The 16,187-nt window shown below is 39.2% G+C and overlaps 1 protein-coding gene across 1 annotated transcript in view; it reads right to left on the bottom strand.

Annotated features, from left to right (window-relative positions):
- Positions 1 to 13,108, bottom strand: part of LOC131251471 (protein ESMERALDA 1) — a 39,585-nt gene extending 26,477 nt beyond the window's left edge. Inside the window, exons 1-4 of the mRNA XM_058252191.1 lie at positions 12,472 to 13,108; positions 10,098 to 10,167; positions 8,687 to 8,754; positions 8,505 to 8,593 (exon numbers count right to left, since the gene is read on the bottom strand). Of these exons, the coding sequence (XP_058108174.1) occupies positions 8,505 to 8,593; positions 8,687 to 8,754; positions 10,098 to 10,167; positions 12,472 to 12,855 (611 nt within the window). The 5' untranslated portion in view covers positions 12,856 to 13,108. The remainder of the gene's footprint in view (positions 1 to 8,504; positions 8,594 to 8,686; positions 8,755 to 10,097; positions 10,168 to 12,471) is intronic.
- Positions 13,109 to 16,187: the final 3,079 nt, after the last annotated feature.

Below are 16,187 nucleotides of genomic sequence, written 5' to 3'. Positions count from 1 at the left end.
ATTCCAAACAATGCATACAAGTAGTAAAGGTCTAGATCCAATCTTTTCAATTTGTCACCCATGATCCATATGCATTTAGAACAAGACTTGTTCTTATTATTTCACCTAGTATTATTTGTATTGGCCCCGTCGAGTTCCAACGATCTTCATCTGCAACACTTATTCAATTAATTCTTTTTGTTTCTTGAGAAGTTGTTTTGTCCATATCGATAATAACTTCGTCTTACACATCAAGCACCTCTCCATGATACTCGAACAAATCCACCATATTGAAAGTTAGCGAGATATCTAGATTATTTAGCAAATTGATCTCATACGCATTACCGTTTAACTTTCTCCTGGCTTGACATGGTCTAATCTTCTTAGACTAGAGCTTGTTGCAAGTTCTCCTTAGAACCTTTCTTTATGGAGATAAACGATAACCAAGTCAACTTCTTTATCTTTTTTCTCATTATGAAGTTCATTTACAACTTCTTAGTACTTGGCTCTACTCTGTTCGATTTCTTTCTTTCGCTTCTTTTTCGTCTTTCTCTTTCTTATGAACTTCTTTAAGTCAGACCATTCAATCAGCAAAAGTTTTGCTTGTTTGGCCAAACTCATTCAATAATGTGCAAGATTCAACACGTTCAAGCCTAGTGCCAAGTCAATATGATGTTGAATGTTCCTCTTAGAGGAAGACTGGTAGGGAGGTCTTCAGGAACCAGATCTTGATATTCATGAAAGACCTTCTACATGAGGGGTGGAACATCCAATTGTTTTTCTTCCTATGACATAAATGATGTGGTCTCCTTGTTTTCCTCTTCAAGGTTTTCTACACTGGACGATTTCTAACCCTCATCTTTACCAAATTTGGGTGTTGGAAGATGCTTCACTAGGTGCGATGTGATGCGTCATGCATCCATGGAGATCACGTCAGACCACACCTTATCCTTGTACTTAGATCCAATAAAGAAGGAAATTAAGCACTTGGTAGAGTTAGCAGAAACTTCTCCCCTTTTTAGTAGAAGCTTCTCCCCTTTTTTACAACTAACGAATCTAGTATGAGCATGGATGCTTATGTTCTTTGAGTTTTAATTTATTCACCATTTCTTGTGAAACAATGTACTCGTTGCTCCCCAAATCTACCAAAATCATGCATTATCTTCCCACCAGAAGTGTGAGTGGTGCAAAAGATTATTATATTGTAACCATCACCCTTCATCAATCACCCGAGGCATCGATAACATAGTCTGTTAGATAACTAACGACTCACCCCTATCACCATACACATCTGCTACATCTTCTCCAACACGCACCCCATCCCTCATATGCATGTTCTTCATATTTGGGGTCATTTTCAGCTTTCATTTGAATGCGATCAGGAGTATCTTCAACTTATTCTCCTTAGCCAAATTAACTTCAACTATGGACTAATGTTAAGGGCAATGAAAAGAACGATGTCCCATATGTCGACACTTAAAGCACGTGAAAGGAGTGTAGGTTTGCCTCATGTTGTGCACCCTAGCTCTTCGTCCATAAACACGTCCAGCCAGGTTGGAGTTTGGTTTAATTGTCAGACATTGCCAATCGTCCTTAGACCAATGGGAGGCCCTATGCTTGCCTTACGTGGGAAGTTAACATGCCGACCCATTGTTAATGATCGTCCTTCTGGGGCACCAAATCGTCTCTCAAGTCCCCAATTAATTATCTACTCGGCTTTTAACGCAAGTGTGTATGCATCAGACATCTTACATATATCTTTGAAAGACAATCCATTTCCAATGTCCGGTTTAAGACGATATCTTGAAATCTTTTGGTCTTCACACTCATGGAACCCTACCCGTGATGTCAATGTATAGAACTCCTCTGTATACTCATTTACAAGTTTGCTCCCTTGGCGTAGATTATAACGTCTTTGATAGGGTCACAAGCATAAATCGCGGGTTTGAAACTTCCTTTTTAACTTCTTTTTCATCTTTTTTTAAGAATTTTCTCTCCTTACCTTTGGATTCATTTGACTTCAAGATTGCCCCATCATTCCCATCATGCTACTGCGTGACTAGAAATCTCCATAGCTACTAACTTAACCTTCCAATTGTCTGTGGTTTCCTTGTACTCAAACACCTTTTCCACCGTGCATAGCCAATCGATGGTCGTCAACATGCAAAGGACCATGGAGTTCCAAAATTTCTATCTTAATTCCAAACTCTCTATCATGTTTCGATAATTTATGGATTCGATCATTAGTGCCTCGGACAAGCCAAGGCCATCCATTGTTTGTTGCGGCCTTGGTGAGGACCCTCCCTTACATATCTACATCCTCTAACTTTGATCTTCAAATTCCCTTCACACCAAAGGGTTCCCACTTGTTTAGTGAGATTGTCTACCATATGCATGACTTGATCTACTCAGTCTAAGTGCACGGATCAATTGGGTGACTTGCACAAACTCTTCATCACCCCTTTTGAAGCCACTAGGAGATGATGTAGAGTTAAACATACCAAAGATGACACGCTCTGATACCAAAATGTTGCAACCTGGTTATCAAGTCAATAAGATCTAGACAACCGAATCACAGAGACATGGACAAGAGTACACCTAAAAGAACATTTGAATAAAGAGGGAGAAATAACTCTATTGCCTGCCTCCTATAGCAATCCCCCTTTTATAGACCCTAAACCCTTTTATAGACCCTAAAGACAAACCCTATGAATCTTTAATGAAAACCCCCCAACTACTAAATTGATTTCAAATTGATCTTAATTGATTTCAAATCAATCTAATTTACTTAAGATGGCAACAAGCCTAAATAGACCCATATAAAAGAGATGCTATGAATACTCCGAAATAGGCTATATTGACTAAATAAATTGAATTTGCCGCTAATTCATACCAATCCACAGAATGGTTCGAATTTTGATGTAAAATGTTTATCAATGGGTTTAACCATTTTGATAATAAATCAAAATCCATTCCTACTTGATCGAAAGGACTTCCTATGGACCCAACAAACAAAGTAAATAGGACCAATAGAAGTAGAGGAAATAGCTTAGCATTGTCTTATTCATAGGGATACATGAATGAGTACTAAAAGATCACATTAGATTTCATACATTCCTGTCAATTTGATGTCTTCTTATATATATCTATATATATATATATATATATATATATATATACACTCCTGTCAATTTGATGTCTTCTTATATATATATATAGCTTAGCATTGTCTTATTCATAGGGATACATGAATGAGTACTAAAAGATCACATTAGATTTCATACATTCCTGTCAATTTGATGTCTTCTTATATATATCTATATATATATATATATAAAGGAAACCTTTTCATTATTATTCATTGCTAATAAAAATAAATCTTTGTTAACCAGTTTCAGACCTTTCCGCCAATATAGGAAATAATATAAAATCTTCAATTACATCTTTAAATCAGCCTCCATGTCTTCCTTAAATAGTAAATTGCGGTTCTTGATTAGTAGGTCCTAAATCTATCAACAAACAATCCAAAATCAGCATGTGTCGGACCATATTGTGGATCGTGAGCCTACATCATAAGAGTTCTAAAGCATATTAGATTAAGGGTAGGGGATAGAATGAAATCGCGTTGGCGTCCCGAGTCCCCTCTTCCTATTTGTTTCGAATCGTTGTACCAGACTGCAGCAGATAAGAGGACTAATAGCTCACATTTCTAGCGGACGGCAAGGAAGTAATGTGGTTTATGGTTTCCAGCATTTAGTCGCAACCTCAAAGAGGACAAGATAGATTCTCCTTCTTACTGCTAGGAATATTGGACGAGATTATAAAGCGTGGAGGTTTTGATAGTATAATCAGGAATATAGAAGCAAACAGCATATTCTCAATTCATTCGTTTCATGGCTCCTCTTAGGTCAAAACCCCTAGCATTGGTAGAATGGGTCTCTGTCGTATGGTCAAATGTGGCTCCACCAAAAGGAAATCCTTTCTACTGGACAGTTTGCCGGTACAAGATTTCGATGTTAAACCACCTCCAAAGCAAGGGGAATAGTGTTGCCTAACAGATGCACTTATTCATCCACTGCTCCCATCTATCTTTGTAGAGTTCAGGGTCCAGTGGATAGTTCTAGTCGATGGGTGGTTGTTGTGCGGATCATTGTTCGAAATATCGGTATCGCATCCTTGGGATACAAATACATATCGGTTATCGCACAAGATATACTGTTTGTATCGCATAATTTATCGCATTTTTTGGGAAACATGAGGAAACATTGGTAAAATGGTTGAATTTTTTCAATGAAACTTCAAGGATTGTTAAGAAAAGACACCTTAATACACACTTTTAAATCATAGCGTCTCAAAAAAGAAGTGCACATAATAGGTTTCCTTCGTATAGGGTCCTAAGTTATGCGTTGTATGACTAAACTAATGCAACTGTATTCAAATTGAATGCATAACAATTAGAGTGTATGTGATGATCATTTCATTAAACACTCTTAAATACTTCAAAATTAGTCTCAATTGACAACTTGTTGAAGGGAAATTTCTAAAAAATAATAATATTTTTTTATTAATTTTAATTAAAAATTATTTTTATTTCCAAAAATTGACAAGGACTTAACAAATCAGTAGATCAGCCCTCATACATGCTTGATTTCATATTTGGAGTGCAACATTGCAAGCAATTTGGGAGAAATCAGGATTTGGAAATTTTCAATTTTTTCCCATATTGGACCACCTACACTCAAATTTCGAAATTAGAGTGTATGTGATAATCATTTCATCAAATACTCCTAAATACTTCGAAATTAGTCTCAATTGATAGCTAGTTGAAGGAAATTTTTGAAAAAAAATATGAAGACCGTGAAGAACCAATGGATATCGATTCATAACCATTTGACACTAATTTAACATAATTTCAACAAAAAAAAAAAATCATAAAATGAAAATGCTCACCGGATCGAACATGTGGGATATATCAACACTACCTTTGCGTTTCGTATCGCACAGCCGGGATACAATATATATCGTGGGATATATTGGCCGATATCGTTGATATTTTAAAACATTGGTGCGAACTAGTGATCCAATGCGTGGGGCCTCATCGAGAGATTGCCATGGAATCTGGCAATCAAGGTGTCATTCTAGTGTCTTTGGTTGGAAAGAAATAGCAGGATTGTTAAAGGAAAAAGTAATTATGAAGGTATAATTTCAGAGAAAACCTCCAGCCTCGCCGTGGATTAGAGTAAGCAAAAGAAGCCCCTGAATTGGTATCCTACTCACCTACTCCAGAACAAGTGGGACGAGCGGTTCAGGTGAAATAAGGTTCATGTGGAAGTTACAGAAGGATGCCCCCTTCCATCCAGTTCAAATTGAATTTTGATGGCGGCTCCTGCAGAAAACTAGGCTCGACTGGTCTGTGGCCTATTCAAGAATGATCAAGGACAAACATGGTTGGAGTATTCAGGCCATGTGCGTGTCCAGGACAGAAAACCACGTTGAAGCCATTGTTGTACCTTAGGGAATCATGCTCATCGTCAGATGTAATTTGAGCCCATTATAATAGAAGGGGACTCGAGCAATGTGACCAAATGAATCAAGCACATCCCTTAGAAGATAGCCAACATCATCGAGGATGCTTCAAACCTGTATGCTTTTATCTCTTTTTTTCTTCTTTTTTTCTTTTTTTTAAAGGTCTTTTTGTCTCATCTTTCAAAAAAATAAAAAAAAAAGGGTCTTTCGTCTCAATACGTTTCTCCCATGTTCACCGGTTGGCTAACTCTAAGGTTGATAGCTATAAGACCAACCATCCTTGATGGGACAAAATGTTGGGCAGTTAAAAAGCAAGATGCTCATAGGATGAGCGCAGCTAAAATGAAGATGTTGAGATCGATGAGTGGCAAGACGAGGAAGAATAGAATTAGAAATGAATTCACTCAGGATAACTAAGGAGTAGTACACCAATAGGTGGCAACATGAGGAAAAGTATACTTACGTGGTACAATGGAGACCAATAACAGCAGCAGTTAGGAGTGAGTTGGTCCAAGTTAAAGGATCCAAAAGGAGAAGGGGAAGGCCCAAAAGGATGCGGGTGGAGACGGTATAAAAAGACCTAAGCACCTACGGTTTAACTGCGGATATGGTTCATGATAGTGGAGTGGCAAAGCAGGATCCATGTAGCTAACCCACATTTAATTGGAATAAGGCTTTGAGGATAATGATAAGCTGGCCAACGATGGCATGCAGCAGGAGGATATTATAGTGGATCATCATCAAGAGATATAACAGTGATGGAAGACACGTGATTTAATGCTAGCATGCAACGTGAAGATTATGAAAGAGTCCATAAAGTAATTCAATTAACAAAATATGCTAACCTATCAAGTAATTAAGAGTAAACAATAAGAAATAAAATCTGATTTAACCTAAATCACATGCCCGCATATTGAGAAATCACGTAAATCAATTAAAACTAGGCCCGATGGAAAGATAAAACTTCCAATTTAGCATAGGCGCGTTCCACACTCAAGGGACATATTTGTAGGTTTTATGATTAGGGTTAACAAGGGAAAATTTTGAAATTTGGAAAATTATGGTTCATGGGAATTGGGGATTTTAGAATTAGGGTTTTTATAAATTGGAGAAAATATGAAATTGGGGATCTAGGGTTTAGGGTAGGGTTATGGATGGAGAATCAATGGATTTTTATGGGAGAAGCAATGGGAAATCAAATGATTGAGCGGTTGTCCATACGGTCAGCCTAGGGGCTTGCACATGTGGGTCGTTGGCTAAGGTTTTTTTAGGTCTTCAATGGTTGATTTCAGTTGGGGATGAAATTGGATGATAAAAAGTTAATGAAAATGATGATTTGGATGATCTTATATAGGAAGGGAAGAAGTGCGATGAAGTTTTTGGAAAAATCTCTTTTGGATAGAAAGGAAGAGAGAAGGAAGATGATAAATGGAAGCCTCACACCTCCGTTGAATGGGGAATGGAATCACACCACACCCAAGCCCCAAATCACATGAAGAAGAGAAAATACAAAGCTTTTTTTTTCAAAATGATGACGTTAGGGTTTCACACAACCATCTTTCTCTTTTATAATATCAGAAAAGACCTTTTACAAAAAGACACTCTTATATAAGATTCTCAACATAAAGACACTTACTAAATTAAAAGTTGTTCCCAACTCCCTAATCTCAACACAAATATAAGGTATACCAAAAATAACGAAGCATGTAGACAATCTAAACAACTAAACTATTTCGTGGCCCATGGGAGCCCACGATCAATATGTCCGATGATGATCCAACGATCCGATTATCATGTCCACCGAATCCAATGGTCCGATGTGTCCATCAAGCTCCTATATGCAGCCCATGTGCATCTTCCCAGTGTGGGGTCTTCAAGGATGCATGAACATGCACATGGGGTCTTCAACGTGGCTAGGAATGTGAATTGGGCCAAGTGGGCCCCATGTAATGGTCAACTAGCCATAAGGAGATTGGCTCAGCCCTCCTCATCTGGTATGGTGATCAGATGTCCTCATCAAGTAGTCTGAGATGCATTGCATGGTCACAACTGTTTTTTTTTTAAATCTAGGGAAGGGGTTTCCCTGGTTAGTTGTTGCTGCTGACTGATTTATCCTTTTTCTTTTCTTTAATAAAATCTTGCCATTCATCAAAAAAGAAAGAAAGAAGAACGAAGAAGAACAAAAAAGGTGCAAAGGAGTGAGGGCTTAGTGTCAACTCCTGATGAAGACTACCTGGACCTCATCCGCCTAGTGCAATGCACCAGCCGGTCCTAGCATAGGTAAGGAGAGGGGTGATGTTAGGTAGCAGCCGGCCATTGAACTTCTGCTAACCAATCATGAAAATCCCATTTGCTAATACGTCATCAATTATGCTTCATCCGAACTAATTGGAGTCAGCTACATGAATCCTGTTGTGCTATTTGTTAATTCCTTAGATAATTAGAAAAGTATTGCAAACTTCATATAACCAACTTAGTATATTTGACATCATTTCTTTTTGGTAAAGCGTTCTAGATGAGATATTGGACTGCAGATTCTGTTATGATCAGTAGAACTCTTGACAGCCACTAATAATATGTGAGATTGCCAAACAAAGAATATATGGTGTAGAAAACTCAACATAAATACAATTCTCAATTATTCACAGACATATAAGCTTCACTAGCCAAAAAAAAAAACAGAATCTATCATATAAAAATTGAAAACTTAGAAATGAATCAAATGAAACAACAATGTTTCAACCTCAAAATCCCCTCCAAAAGCAAAACATAAGGAGGGATGCTTTGAACTATGATGATCATATACGTCATGGATATGTCCCAGATGCAGCATGGACACAGCAAGGATATGGATTTGACACTTAAAATTGAAGTATTAGACATGATACAATGTAGATAAGTTACCAATTTAAAGTATCCAGGTATCGTAGTACATAAAACCTAATGGGCAACTTCGTTATACATATTAATTATGAAGAAAACATTTAGCAACTACGAACCTAGAATCTCTCCAAATGCTGTGGTAATTGAAGTTGGGGATGACAAGGGTTGCATTCAGATAGCCTGCCACAGCCACGGCATTGCATATCTACACAATAATAACATAGAGACATATTAGCCACAAAAGATGATTTACTAAGCATTTGTTCCATATGAAGCATAAACAAGGAATAAGAACAACCGATGCACGTTGCTGGTTCAAGCCTCCATTTGCCTCAATATATATGTAACCATTCGAATCAGGCAAACCTATAATTTCAGATTGAAGTAACACTTGTATTAGTATTTTAATAACCGAATAATTAGTAATACTTGGAAATGTCTTACACCATCATCAAGACAAATGACAAAAAGAATCCACATAGGTATGCAGTAAAGATGTATACATTCAGAACGTGGACATTATGTGCATAATGTTGAGAGAAAGGTCAAGGAATAAGATTTAAACAGTAATCGGCCAGACTAACTAAGAAGTAACCAATCTGTCATCATGGCAAGGCAGTAGATACTATTCCACATTATGCTAACAATGACCTAAGATGCAAGGTAAATAATTCAATAAAAAGAGAAGAACCTCGCGACTGCTGAGAAGATTTTCAAACTACTAATTGAAATTCCACAACCTTTCTCAGAGACGTCATGAGGACTCACACAGGCTGTTCTGGAAATGTTCAGAATCAAATTCCTTAAACCCTTGACCAGGGATGCTGCAAAGCACTACATGGACCAGCCAAGAAAAGGAGAGGAATGGCTAAAAAGGTATTCAATTTTTTTTTATGTACTTTTTTAATGGTAATGTCCTTTAAAACATTAGTTCTTTAAGAATTAGTAAATAACTCTTACATTTGGGTCAAGGCTCCTTTCTTTATACATAAAGATCAGGAGTTCATTTTTCTTTTCTTTTTTCCTCTTTTTTACTTTTGGCAGCATAAATAAATAAATAAATAAAGACAGGATCAATAAAGTTTGTCCACATGCATAAACATGCAAAAGGATGTAGACACAACTACATGAGCAGAGCATACGAATCAAATACAGTTTTTGTTAAAAGAACACAAATAACCCTGGAAGAGGTTACAAACAAAACTAAACCCACTCCCATATGCATGTCCTCCATGCATTACAGATAAATTATGTTTAAAAAATTTAAACAAGATGCAAAACCAAAAACAAAAAACAAAAAACAAAAAAAGCAACGTTGCAATTATTAATATACTTAATGTAGATAACATTTACATATATCACATATACGTGTGTTACAGATATTCAGATTAAAAAACAAACAAACAAACACAAATTCACGTAAAACTATGTGGCAGCCTGCAGACTTTTATTGATTGCACCCTACAAAATAATGAGAGAAAAAGCCATGGATCAACAGGTGCCAAGCTAACATTGTTTGACAAAAAAAAAAACACTCTTTTTATGAACAAACTCAGCATCAACACTAAAAACAATATGACAGGTTTTCTATACCTATCTACAGATGTTGAATCCCGGGTTTTTGAGAAGTAACGATTCATGTCTATCTATAGAACTAATTAGAACTTACAAAAGGTTAGGGGAAAAAAAAAATCATGGATAGTTCTTACCTCCTGAACTCTGATTTATACAAGGTCTCCACTCACCACCTCTATAAGGATGTTTCCATACAGTTTCTAGCTACAGTGAATTCAATAGCTTCAGTTAATAGCACAAAGCATCAATAGAAGATGCAAGAGAAACAAAAGAATGTATCAGAGAGGAGGTACAGACTAAAGTAGGCAAAACTGTTAGTACTAATGTAAGAAAACCAAGTATAATAAAGAGACTAATATTTTCACGCAATAGGGACTTTAACATATGTGCATATTTGGAGCCTACTACCTCGTTGAAGAAATCAATGAACATGCAAATTATACAGTTGGCCCAAACTCTAGAGTAAACATGAAAACCAATCAAAAGATTTTGCGTTAGCATTGGAATTAAATAACCATAATAATCATCATCATCATAGCCTTGTCCAGCTATTTGGAATCAGCTTCATGAATCCTGTTTCACCAATCATTCCTCAGGGAGCTATCCCTAGTCAGTGTACAATCCTTCCACATTGATCCAAGTTCTTTTAAGGCCTCTTTGTCAGATGTGACTTTCTCTGCTAAAGATTTCAACACGGCTTTTGCATGAAACACCCACATCACCCCAAGCGCGACCAAGTTTTTGGTACCCACATCACCATAAGTGTGACAGAGTTGGTGTTTCAACCACATCCCCAAGAGTTGAAAGCTTCTGTTGGGCCCTTGAAACAAACAAAATCCATACTCTTGAACCTCCAAAACAGAAACTTCACACTCACAAATATATGTTTTCTATGCCGGAAGGATGAAGAGAAAGTCAACCACGTCTCGCACGGTGGGTTATGATATTTAGCACTTCTATTTTTCCTTCTTCACTGTTTGCCTGGTTCAGCCAAGGTCAGTGGTCAATCCTTTTTAAGGTCAATGATAGACCCCTTGGACAATGCCTACTCATGTAATTGTTTATAGCACATGGAAGGAGCTAACAAAATAATTTCAAGAATATGCTCTCACCTAGTCACCTGCAAATAGCCTCAAGGAGAAAATTTAGTTTCTTCTCGTGGATTGAAGACATGAGACAAAAGAATTTACATGTGTTTCTGTCACTGATCTGATTAAAAATCAGAGTAAGAACAGTTATAGGAAGCTGCCAAAACAGTCTGCCAAGTTTCTCCCACCACTGACAGGGTGGTGGAAGCTCAATGTGGACAGGAGCTCGCTCGGAAAACCAAGGGTTCAAACATTGGGGAATTGTCAGAGATTATCAAGGTAGAACCAAGATTTTCACAATAGAAACTGCGTTATAAATATATAACCACTCTGGGCTCCTTAGATAGGGTAATCATTGAAGGGGACTCAAAAAGCAAATTGACACTGGTTGTGGGATCTAAGCCGTGTTCTTGGAAAAAGGGTCTGTTATCACTGTTCTCAAGCTTGTCCAGGTAACTTCCTAGAGAAGGTAACTCCTTAGCTGATGTGTTGGTCAGAGTAGTGAGAAAAATATTTGAATGCGGGTGACAATTATCGATTGCCTTAGCAGATGGTGCCACTGCTTTCTGTTAGTAAATCATTGTTTCCCAAAAGGGGAAAAAATGATCATGTTTCCCTTCATCTAGGAGACATCACAGTTTGGGTGGGATGTAACATGCACATTTCTACAAATCCAAATGTTATTTGGTCTCTTTTACCTACACTTGCATGCATAAAAACCATCAGAATGATCAACCAAACTAAAACAGCATTGTCAATTCGACAAGCAACCATATAGGTGGCTCAACTTTCCGTGATCCAGGCCATCCATCAAATGTACCCATCATGAGTGAATATTTCGTCGACAACTTCCATCATTGAGAAATGCTACCCGTGCATTGAATGCAGACAATTAACTAAACATCCATTCCAGCCCACCCATCAGACAGTTAAGATCATAACTTAAACGTGTTTTGCAACACAACCCATCTACAGTAGGACCCACCAGATAACCTCTCTGGATCTTCAAGAGGCATGTCCCAACCTCACAGATGCTGGGCTATGCCAATATACGCCAATTCGTTCAGCCATTCATCATACCGTATGTCAAAAATCACAGCCCTCAATCAAGAACCATTCAAATTCACCATCCCAAATTATCATCTCCTCAAAATGCACCAGCAGAGATCTGGTGTACAAAAAAAAAAAAAAAACTCCATTTCCTTTCTACAGATTACAACAGCGAAAAACGATTCACTATCCAATCCACACAATTCAAAAACAGTTATCCAATAAAACGGTATATTGTGAGATCTACATAAAAATGACGGATCAAAACCAACAAAAAGCAATACATACCCATCAAAACCCAGATCCCAAACAATCCCAAATCAAATAAGAGGAGACAAAAAAACAAGAGAGAGAGATAATGAGAAATGACCACGGCGGAGGCGTTATCGGCATCCATATCGGGCCGGATCTTCGCAAAGAGCTGCGGGCTGCGGTAGGTGGAGCCAGCGGGAGGGCGGGAGATGACATCAGGGACGACGACGTCGAGTGAGACAGTGCCCATGTAGAGGAGCATGCCGGAGATGTATATGAGGGGCGCGAAGAGGAATATGCCCTGGCGACGGAGAACGAACGATAGTAGGCCCCACGCCCAGCGCTGGGCAAACGACCGCGGCTGCTGTGAGGCGGGCAGGAATCGCCCGACTTTCAGTCTGCCGCTGCCGCCGCCATGGCGAAGGCGAGGGGAGCGGAGAGGGGACTGAGGAGGGGATGGGGTGGAGACGCCGCCGCTGGGGATTCTGTTGTAGGCGATCATCTCTTTTCTATGTTGGCATAGCGGAGTTTCGTTGTGGGTGCCTGTCTTGAATCCCTTGATCTTGATCTGGAAGAGGAAAGGGAGCGACGGAGATTGGATTGTGGAGGTACATGCTTCCCTAAGCTGTCATAGCGGAACTTCGTTGTAGGTGAATGTATCTATCCGTTTTTTTTTCCTTTTTTTTTTTTGAAGAGAGAGGGAGAGGAGGGTGGACATGAGTCTTTGTAGGAGGAAGGGCACGTGCCGGAAGGTGTGGGCGATTTTGAGGGCCGAAATTCGTAAAAACACCTGTTTTTGTAGGAAGCACGTGCACCAGCGAAGCTATGTGGGCCCGGCTATGTGACATCCTGTACGTCCGACGCGGTTTGGCTAGTGACCCCAACACCAGCGGTCCAGCAGGTGTCAAATATTGTGGGCCCCACCATGATGTATCTGTTTTATCCCCGTTATCCATCCGTTTTGACCTATCATTTTTAGGACATGAGCCGGAAAAAATGAGGCAGATTAATAACTTAAGTGGACCACAGCTCAGAAAATAATAGGGATTAAATGCTTACCATTGATCACTTTTTTGGGGTGAGGGAAGTTCCGGATTAAGTTGATATTTGTATTTTTCCTTTATATAGGTTTGTGTAATCTTATTGGATGACAAATGAACATTTCAGTGGGACTTGTGAAGTTTTTAATGGTGGATATTCAGTCAACACTGTTTTCCTGCAGTGTGGTCCACTTGAGATTTGGATCTACCTCTTTTCACGGTTATGCCCTCAAATGTGCTGGAAAAATGGATGAATTGCGGGGATAAAACTCATGGTGGGGCCCACAGAGCTTGGACACCAGCTAACTGGGTAGTGTTGGGGTCACTGGTAGGGGTGTACACAAATCGAGCTAGCTCGGTTAGCTCGCTCGGCTCAACTCGACTCAAAAAAGCTCGATTCGACTTAATTCGAAGCTGAGTTCGAGCCGAGTTGAGCTGATTTTTTAAGCTCGAAAATGAGTTCGAGCCGAGTTCGAGTAGGCCCCAACTCGACTCGGCTCAGATCGAATCTAGCTCGGATCGAACCAAGTTGGTGACTCAGTTTGGCTGGTAGATTGTCTTGATGTTGCTCACCAACTGTTTGATAAAATGACTCAACGAAATGTAGTTGTGGCAAGGAAGGTTTGGCCGGTGGCAAGCAAGGTATGTACATTAAACAAATACATTTTTTCTCTTTGTTTTTTTTTCTTTCTTTTTTTTCTTTTTATACTACTTAGAAGGTGTTTGATAAAACACCTATAAAACCGTTGCCTCTATTTGTAAAACAATGGGATTTTGAAGTTGCAGTTCATGTGTTTGTGGAAATGCCTCAATGACGAACTCGGCTCGATCTTGGCTCAAACTCTACCTGAGCTGGCCCGAGCCGCTAACTGAACTGAGCCGACCTGGCTAGTTCGAGCTGAGGTCAGCCAGTGTTCGAGCCAAGTTGAGATGAGACTAGCTCGACTCGGTTCGACTCGATGTACACCCCTAGTCACTAGCCAGACCACGTCCTTAATTATCCACCTTATTTTCCCTTTACATATCAAAAATTAGCTATATTGAATGCTCGGGTAGTCCATGTCGCGTGAACAATGTAAAGTTACCTCTGGATTCACCATGTGGCCCACCTGATCTTTGATCAGGCTAGTGAACGAGTTGGATGTTGTACAAATAAGGGGTGGGCCCAGGAAAGAGACTCGGATTCGCTAGTGACCCCTTTGGTGTCGAGGTTGGTGCTACGCGACCCCACCATGACATATGTGTTTTATCCGTGCCTTAATTTTTCTAGCTTATTTTAGGATATGAGACAGAAGAAATGAGTCAGATACAAGTTTCAAGTGGACCACACACAATGAAACTCTATTGAATAGATCCCGAAGAACAATGGAACTCTTATTGAACCATGTAAGCCTTGACCTAATCTTAATGCATGCATATAACTACACACATTTTTGTTAGCAATAGGATAATATCATAAAGCGAGCCAACGCATATACTTTTAATACCTCAAATTACTCACATGTCTTGGGGTCTAAGAATTAATCAAATCTATTATATGATAAGTTAATTATGGGCTAAGCATGCGGTTTTTCTCATCTATGGCTTGATTTGGTCCACCAATGCAAGTATCCTACAAATCTAGCATCAAGAGTTTATTCCCAAGGCACACTTATATTCTTATGTGAGGTAGAGGCCTAGAGCAAAGGCACTACTTTGCCGTTGAGTCAATCAACTCATATTGCGTGATGATAAAATAATAATCAATGGTTTGTCATATAAATTACTATGTGGTCATAGAATAACAATGTATTGAGATCTATGTCTAAAACCACTCCCTTGGGCAATGACAATTGTATCCAATCTCTATATTTGAATGACATCAAGTGGTATTACTCTCTTTTAACTCATATTCACATAGGTTTAAGGCATACTCACGTATTAATTAACTATGGCATCATGGCACATTCATCTAGGACACATGGTCATCATGACCTATTGACAATATTATTAGTATCATCGGATACTTCCATGTAGAGGTGTACACGAACCGAGCTAGCTCAGTTAGCTCGCTCGACTCGACTCGAAAAAGCTCAATTTGACTCGGTTTGAAGCTGAGTTCGAGCTGATTTTTTTAGCTTGAAAATGAGTTTGAGCCGAGTTCGAGCTAGCCCCAGGTTGACTTGACTCGGATCGAACCCAGCTTGAATCGAACTCGGATCGAACCGGTTCGGTGACTCGGTTACTTTGATATTGATGTTGCTCACCAAGTGTTTGATGAAATGCCTTAAAGAAGTGTGGCTGGTGGCAAGGAAGTTATGTATATGAAACCAACACCCTTTCTTTCTTGATTTTTATGTTGCTTAGAAGGTGTTTGATAAAATACCTGTAAAACCATTGCTATTGTCTTAAATACAGTGAGATTTTGAAGGTGCAATCCAGGTGTTTGTGAAAATGTTGCAATGACAAACTCGACTCAAATTGAGCCAAGATGCTGACCGAACCGAGCCGAGCCGAGCTGGCTAGTTAGGCTCGAGGACCGAGTTGAGCCGAGTTCGAGCTGAGGTCAGCTAGTGGCCGAGCCAAGTCGAGCTGAGGCCAGCTCGACTCGGTTCAACTCGATGTACACCCCTACTTCCATGTTGCTAATTAATAAATCTTGTAACGTCCTAGAAAAATCCGTACTAAAGCCTAGTCTCACCCATGAGTAGAGCTGGGCATGTCTAACCCAATCCAGTGGATCCGACCCGATCTGACTAGATCCAACCCGATTCGAACCAAACTGACGGCTTTGATCGGTGTGGTTCGACTAGGG

The sequence above is a fragment of the Magnolia sinica genome, chromosome 7 (assembly GCF_029962835.1).
Source record: "Magnolia sinica isolate HGM2019 chromosome 7, MsV1, whole genome shotgun sequence".
NCBI lineage: Eukaryota > Viridiplantae > Streptophyta > Magnoliopsida > Magnoliales > Magnoliaceae > Magnolia > Magnolia sinica.
This window is presented reverse-complemented; position numbering and strand designations above follow the sequence as displayed.